At 41.5% G+C, this 8,542-nt stretch overlaps 1 protein-coding gene across 1 annotated transcript in view; it reads right to left on the bottom strand.

The window, feature by feature from the left end:
* The window catches only part of atp9b (ATPase, class II, type 9B), a 57,638-nt gene extending 51,510 nt beyond the window's left edge, over positions 1 to 6,128 (bottom strand). Inside the window, exons 1-2 of the mRNA XM_015384421.1 lie at positions 6,029 to 6,128; positions 4,037 to 4,210 (exon numbers count right to left, since the gene is read on the bottom strand). Coding sequence (XP_015239907.1) covers positions 4,037 to 4,210; positions 6,029 to 6,108 — 254 coding nt within the window. The 5' untranslated portion in view covers positions 6,109 to 6,128. The remainder of the gene's footprint in view (positions 1 to 4,036; positions 4,211 to 6,028) is intronic.
* Positions 6,129 to 8,542: the final 2,414 nt, after the last annotated feature.

The following is an 8,542-nucleotide window of genomic DNA, read 5'->3' as shown; positions in this document are numbered from 1 at the left end:
GCATGCAGCGGGGCTAACTGCATGCAGCGGGGCTAACTGCATGCAGCGGGGCTAAATGCATGCAGCGAGGCTAAGGCTTTATCCTGCTTTCCCTGCCTCCTTTTCCAAAGGTCAGGATCTGATCCAGCATTGATAAAGACAGCTAGGACTGATTTAAAGCACTTTGTAGAAAAGGCAAAAGAGAATGAACAATCTGGGATTCACATGGAAAATAATAGAATATAATCTTTTCTAGATGGTCGTTAATTTGCATAGTTGCTTTTAAATAAACACATTATCAAAAAAAATGTGTTTTCATATATAAAAAAAAATATAAAGCTGACTAATAGCTTCTCCATTATTAAACTGGTACTGACACAATATAGGACCAAAACACAAATTTACTTCACAAAGCCTTTATGTACAAATTGTTGGTATTTATATAATTTTACTGGTGTGATAACTTTATTTATGTTTGATTGGTTTTTGGTATATGTCTGTATTGAATTTATAGCCCCCCCCAGAGAAAACTCCACCAGCCGTGGCTGGAAACGACTCTTCATCATCAGACTGAAAGGACGGCAGAGACTCCAGCTTTGCAAAAGTCTGTGACTTTGCTTCAACCTGTTAATGACTACATGGGGCTTATCTCTCATATCTGATATAAAATGCAAACAGAGGAAGGGGGGGCGGGGGGGGTTAATACGTTGAAAGCAGCCTGATGCAAGCTCCACCTGGCCTGGCACCTGGGGTGTGTGGGGGACAGTGTCGCTCGCTGTGTGCCGTCATGCTGAGCGACTTGGCTTTTCCACTTTCTGAGCAAGTTGGCAAAACATAAAGCTAAATAAATCAACTTTGGTGAAAAGTGTTGTTTGCATTGGCCTCCATGTTTTCTGCCTCTCTGCAACCCCCCACCCCCCCAGTTCAGGTTCATAAGAGCCATTATTTGAGCAAATGAATGCTATTTAAATAATAAGCCATTTGAACAGTCAGGGTTTATTCACTGGGAATTATTTGCGTTTTATAATCCTGCACTAAGCAAACAGAAAATTACTGGAAAGCATCAAACTGGTCAGCTGTGAAATATCCCATTTGTTCATAGAAGGGAGGGGGGGGTTCAATATGTAGCCTGAACGACGAAGCGGCACAGCCACCCTCCCTACATCGGTACATGTCACCGCAGCGCCACAAACATTTGTTCCACTTTGTTGTTCCGCCGTAAACAAACGTTCCTCTTGGCGTCCTTGTCGAGGACAGAACCTTTGAAATGAATCATCAGTCGGAGGAAGCGTCCTTTTCCGTTTGACCCCAAAAGTCTTTTTGGACCGACGGTGCGAATCGAGGAACTCAACCAAAAAAAAAATAAAAAAAAACGTCCTTATCCTCTCTTTGCAGTTCATGCACAGCTACCAGAGCGTTAGGAACGCAAACGGATCATCTCAGAGCGCCATGGCCGGCATCGGGCGCCGCGTGTGCTCCGACACCGTAAGAACCGGGTCAGAAAGAAGCACAGGGACGCATCTCTGCTGCTGCCAAGCTTTAAATATCGGAGCTGCTGCAGAGGTCCGGTTGCTCTACCTGCAGAATTTCTCTTCCCCTGAAGAGAACCAAGATATTAACTACATGTTCATGTTGGACAGGAAGACAGTCCGACCATAAACACTAAACGACAGGTTCCAACTAACGACGCTAATTATTCATTCATCAATTAACTGAAACTTCATTGATCTTAACCATTAACTGATAAGCAGACATTTTCTTTCAAACCTAAGTTTTCTCTTATATGAAGAGGGGTACTTACCTCCGTAACGCATATATTTGATCATTTGTTTTACAATATGCTGAGCAACCAACCCCCCCCCCCCCAAAAAAAAATAGCCCATCATTAAATTTGAACAATTTTATGATCCAGATGATTTAAATACTGACTTATACATGATTTTAGGTAAAGGATCTCTAATCCAGTACTAATAAGTAGGGCAGATGATAATTCAATAACAATATATATTGATCGATGGAAATGGGGTGCAATAAAAAAAAAAGGAGTCGATAAAAGTTTGATAAAGAAACACAGTTTTTTCCTTCCTTTTCATTGTAGCCTATCATGTAGGTTGATGCTACAATCACTGCTTCCTCCCAACCAATCACAATCGCGTACCGAGGACAAGCTTTATCAGCCTGATGCAGAGGGGGGCAATTTCTAGCCTGGTGAGACCATCCTGATCTCGCGAGCTTTCAAGGTTTCACTCGCTAATCAGTCTGGAGACTCTCCGTTAAAGAAAATTTGGAGCCGTTCACCAAACGAACGTCCAATCAGCGTTGGCTTTGAGGCGGGTTGAGGTGTGACGCAACGAGAAGCGCCACAGTTCAGTCTAAAGAACATGGCGGCTTCAGCCGATGAAACTAGCGTTAGCGTGGCTATAGAGCAAGTTTTATCGGAATTACAGAGTATTTCTTCACTGAAAGAAAAGCAAAACACTGCTCTGGAGGCTTTTCTCAGAGGAAAATAATGTTTTTGCTCTTCTCCCGACTGGTTTCGGCAAGAGTAGCCTGGCTGTTATTACGTCATATGCTTCGTTGATCTGATTGGTTTATTTGGCCCGTCTATCACCAACATAGGCCAATCAGCTAACCAGTATTTTCGCCCCTTCCCAAAATTACTTCAACGGAAGGTTTCCAGATGGATTTGCTCCGCATATCCATCTGGCGGAGTCAGGTTAGGCAATTTCAGCCGTTTCTCCTTGGCTCCATCTTGGAGGCACTGTGGCTTTACCTTCTATATTCATCCAAAATACTCAGGTTTTATCCTGAGCTATCTCTACAGTTATGCTGCTATAGGCTGAGACTGCTGCCATATTACGGGTTTTTTCTCTGGCCAGAAGTTCGATGGCAAATCCTCCCTCTTCAAGTTGGCGATCCAACGACCAACCCGTCCGTGGAGGATCAGGAATCAGAAAGGTGGAATAACTCGTTTTTTTCCACTTTTACCCGATGTATTCCAGCATCCAGCTGCCATGCACGTGGGCATTGTCAGTTTCACTATAGCTCTGGTGAATTTCAATGGTGAAGTCCTCTGGAAATCTTCAATAATTGTTGTTGATTGCAGATGTGTCTAGTAGTTCCCATTGATTTAGCTTGGAAAGCGGGGAGAATGGCGCTAGGCTTACCGCACCGTGACGTCACTGCTGGAAGATGGCAGGAGGGAGGGGTTACTATATCTGGGAAAAAAATGGCCGCTCCCAGACTCAGTGATCGCCACGAAAATTATTGGTTTTATTTTATTTTTTCTACTGATTAACGCTAAATTCATTAAATCCCAGCGAACGTCTTAGTTTTAGGTATAAATAATGATCCATTGATCATACCTTGCTGACCGGACTTTTCCTTTAAGAGCAAAGAGTCCCGTTAAACATGAATGTAAAGCAGATTAGAGTCCAAATAGAGAGAAATAAAAGACAATTTCCATGAGTTCAATCAGTGAAAAAGGAAAAAGATGGGAGATCTGGGACAGAATCTAGAATAAAACCATCAAAATAAACAAGTTTAAACGCGTCACTCTGTTCCAGACAGACCCTGAACGCAGCATCAGGCTGAGACACAAAAACACGCTCCCCTTCGTTTGGACCCATCTTCCTCATTCTGAGCTGTTAGCATAGCATCTACCACCATGCACAGCAGTTCTGATAATGAGTCGTGCTCCATGTTGAGCCCTGATGACGTAGACCAGTGGTGTCCAGGTCCAGTTCTGCAGTTATTAGATGCTTTTCTTCTCCAGAACACTGCAGCTGAATGAATGGATCGGCTGCAGAGCTGAGTGACAGCATGACGATGAGCATCTAGCAGCTTCAGGATGGAATACAGGACGGGACCTGGACAGCCGGTTAGTAAACGGCAGATATCTGGAGCTCAGAGGACCCATATATATGGAAAAGTCCTTCATCCGGACCCTGATCTGGTTCCAGAATAGATACAGATTTACTGTTTTCTTTGTCCAACAAGTTTTAAACCAAGACTGGGAGCAGAAGCTGGTTTCTGTGATGTGAAAGAGCAGCCCTACCTGCTACAGAGGACCTTCCAGCCTCCCAGCAGGAACCAGCCCAGCCCTCTGTGCCTCTGGCCCGCTCTGGCGCGGGGCAGCGTCTGGTAGTCGCTCTCATCATTCTCGAAGCCTTCCTCGGACATCATCAGGGGCATCTCGTCCAGGTTGGACGGCTCATCTTCAAGCGAGAATCTGGGGAAAAAAAAACAGAAGAGGACGTTAATCTGAGGCGGCTGAGATCGTTCAGAGGAGGAACAACCTTCTGCTCTGAGGGGCCGACCTAAACCCAGACAGCCGCCGCGACCGAGGGAAACAAAGATGGAAACACTGAATCTGATCCACACCTAATTAAAAAAAGACCAAGAAAAAACAAAACCCTTCTCTGGTTTTAACCTAAAACAACAGGTTTGTGGATTTGATTCAAATGGTTGAAGATTTAAGGCCGACTCAGTGGCAGAACTTTACAGAACATCAGAGCTCAGTGGGGAGCAGCAGATCCAGTTCCTGATGGGTTCCTACCAGTTCAGACCAACTCCAGAACCAGAACCAGATTCTGTCAGGAAAGCATAAACTCTATCCTGACCAGAACACACCGACCCAACTGGATCCTGATCCCTCTGAGGATCCAATGAGAACAAGAAGATCCGCCCGCTGCAGTATGGAGTAAAATATGTTCCATTATTTTTGGAAAGAATTAGTTTTGTAAACAGAAATATATTCACGGGGTGCTTTTATCATCTGGCGTTGAGGGGGGGCAACAAGTTAATTTCCTTGATGCCACCTGTGAGTCCAGGGCCGGTTCTCAATCTGTGTACTCGTGAAACGTCATCAGCCCTAGTACTGTTGCAATTCACAAGAAGAAGAAGAGCGAAAACAGACAAAGTCCCCGGATGTTGTTCTCGCCCCTCCCTCTTTACCCAGCATGCATCAGCGCAGACCTGAACCCAATAGAGAACCTTTGGAAGGAGCTCAAACTCTGTGTTTCTCAGCAACAGCCCAGAAACCTGACTTTTCAGGTTTTCAGACGTCTTTTCTGAAAAAAACGCTTTACGATCAACCGAAAGCAATTCCGCGTGTTTACGCAGTTTTTACTTATATCTGATATATAATATACTATTAATACGTAATATTAAGAGAATAAAGTCGTAACATTACAGAATGAAGTCATCATACAGCAAACTGTTTCAGAAAGAAAGCTTGGAGCTCCGCCCAGCAGATGACGTCCGACCAGCTCCACCAATCAGCAACCAGAGTCCACTTTGACATCCTGCCCAGTTTGATGCTGCTGCTAAAAGACTCCCTGATTTGTCAAACCGATGCTAAAGTAGAACTTCACATGATGCTCCACATTCCTCATTTTAGGGAAGAAAGGGCTTCTGGAAAGAGTTGTCATAAAATACAACTTGATTCTTGTAATTTTACGACTTTATTCTCGAAATAGAAGAAAATATACCCCTAGCCTGGCTCTAATACTCCGTCATAATTATTCCATCTAAAGAAATAATTTTAAGAAGTAATCAGGGATTTGAAATTAACTAGATGGTGACCTGAGATAAGGAAAATAGAAAAGTGTAGTAGCATAAGGCAATAACCAAAACCAATAAATATAAATGATTTAATTAAATTGATTATATTAAGATAAAGTGAGGAAAATGAGAGAGTCTGATGTGATCGACAGAACCGATCATGTGACCTGAAAAGCCAAACAAGCTGCTATGCTAGCTGATAGCAACCTTTATATTTAGCTACATTCAGTTTTTCTGTCCACAAAAACAGATACTTGGTCCAGTTCAATGTTCTGCTGCTTTTTAACATGAACTCCAGAATAAAGAAGATTTTTAGTCGCTCTGTTTGGAGTAAAATCAGACCTCTGTTCGGGTTTTGGTTGTTTTACAGAAGCTGTCACAGCAGAGGGAACAAAAACCGAAGTTCCGGACTCAAACAAACACCGACAAACTGGTTCCTGGTTCCGGTCCAGGCCCACAACCGGTCCCGGATCCAAACACCTACCTGGAATGTCGGCCCGAGTTGTAATTCGCGATTCTCCTGGAGCTTTTCCGAACCGGATTCAACGGGATGCTGTCAGCCATGTTGGCTGGGCACGGGCGTGATGACGTCATATTGAGACGTAAGTTCTGTCAGTGAAGCGTTCGCGGTCTCACGGAATTACGGGAATTTAGGGTGAAATAGCTAAATATTATTTTCATGTAAAGTACAATTTTTGGTGAGATAATCTAATTCTTTACATTTAAACAGAAGAGGATTAGGACCACTGAAAAAATGAAAAAAGTTAAATTTTTTTTTAGTTTAATATGGAAAAGAGTCAGAATTCAGGGGGGCAGCATGATGTGTTCATGGGGGCACAGAAAAGCATGAAATAAAAAACAGGGCAAGGGTTTTAAATATATTAAGAGAGCTGCATGAAGTGAATTTTCCATTCAATTAGGTTTAATCAAAGTTTATATGACTTCCAACTAAAAATGTTTATTTTTGGCTTGAAAATGTTTATTTGGATTATTGTTAAAATCAAAATAAAATCCTTTTGCATAGTAAAAAAGCAACTCAAAACATTATCAAAAGAACAAATAAAGCTGTTATTTGGAATATAAGGTCATTCATAATTTTGGAATTTTAAAACTACAGTTTTCTATAGAATCTGAATTAGAACTCAAGAAAAACCGATAAATTCAGCTGTAAAAATGAGAGTATATATTTTTTTATTGTTTTGAAAAAAACATTTAGCAGATCAAAATTGGGCTCCTGTCTCAATACCGACACAATATCACCTTATTGTTTTTAAATAATTAGTAAAACAGAATAAAAAATGAAATAGATCCAAAGGCCCTATCAGTAACCATGTCTGTTCAAGTAAATATTATCATTAGAATTTCTTTTAGTATTATGTCTTCGTTACAGGGGCCATAACGGGGGCCAGGACATGATCTACAGGGGCACTGGCCCCCATTGGCCCCTGTCTAGAGGTGTCCATGGCTCCAAGGAACATGCAGAGATCAAATATTAAAAGCCTGAGCACAATAACTCCTCTAATAGGTTTTTAAATGACTAAAAATTCCTTACTTTTTGTTTTTTGCCTTCCAAACACTTTCAGGAGTTATATTCCAAAATACGGCAGAACAGAGAAGCTATATTTGTTGCTAACATTTGAATATTTAATGTTTAATGAATGGGTTTTAATTAAATGCGGCCCAATGATGAACCTAATGTGCACTGTTTGAATATTTCTAAATATTTTCTGCAGTCTTGTTAGTGCGTCCAGCAACATTAGAACTCCTCTTATTTAAATTCTCTCAGGGATTATAATTGTTGTGTATTTTCTGTGCCGTAAATTAAATTAAATTTCTGCTGGAGCAAGACCACAGCAAATATTTAGAAATCAATTCTTTCCAACAGGAAACAAAACAATGAAAGCATCTGCATTTCAAAATATTTCACTAAAGACGAATATACTTGCTTAAAAAACTTGCTATAATAAAAGATTTATGAGTATATCTATAGATATTTCTGTATGTTTTCAACTATCAGTCTGTGCAGGCGCCCCTTTAGGCTTTGCACCGCAGTGGTGTGGAGTTGATATAATGAATACCAGCACAGCAGATAAGTTTACAGTTTGGTGATTTGGACACTGTGTCTATTCTATCAGGCTAATAATGCATATCTGTCCTCATACCTGAAGACATTGGAGAAAAACAAAATAACGCAGGAGTCATGTGTTTGGTCTGCAGAAAGAACCTGGGGTTCCCAGGGAGAGAGTCTTGAACCCATTTACTAAAAACTGCCTCACGGTGCAGCTTTTACAGAACCTTTATGGCTGAAATCTACTGGGAGGGAATGAGACTGTGGGCGTGTCTCTCTCTGCATTCTGGGATCTGATTGGATGGACTATGGCAGAGGGAGACATCCTGTCTGGAAGGAGATAGAAATGCCAATGATTGGATGAAAAAAATTACATCTATGTCCTAAAGGTTCGGAAAATATTCAGAACCTTTAGGACATAAAAACAAAGCTAGAAATCCTGTAAAGCAAACAAACAAGCAAACAAAATTAATAGATGGATGGATGAATGATGGATGGATGAATGGATGGATGGATGGATGGATGGATGGATGGATGAATGAAGTGATAATCGATGATAGATGGAAGGATAAATGATGGATGGATGAATGATGGATGGAGGATAGATGGATGGATGATGGATGGATGGATGAATGATGGATGGATGATGGATGGATGGATGAAGGGATGATGAATGAATGGCTGTGCTTCATGATGACCTCTGATACGGGGAACTTCTCAGACTCATTCCTCTTTATTTCCTTTTCCTGCTCAGCGGTTGGAAGGAGATCATCTCAACAGTTTCTGCTCTTTGGGGAAAATTCCACCTTCTGCTTTTTCAGGTTTAGTCATCAAAAAACAGACAAAGTGTTAATGTTTTTATTCAGCTTTGATTCTGAAAATGACAGTTTCTTTAGAACATGGACAACAGGTGTTTCGTTTAGAGTTTGG

The sequence above is a fragment of the Cyprinodon variegatus genome, unplaced genomic scaffold (assembly GCF_000732505.1).
Source record: "Cyprinodon variegatus isolate N-32 unplaced genomic scaffold, C_variegatus-1.0 Scaffold312, whole genome shotgun sequence".
In the NCBI taxonomy this organism is placed as follows: Eukaryota; Metazoa; Chordata; class Actinopteri; order Cyprinodontiformes; family Cyprinodontidae; genus Cyprinodon; species Cyprinodon variegatus.
This window is presented reverse-complemented; position numbering and strand designations above follow the sequence as displayed.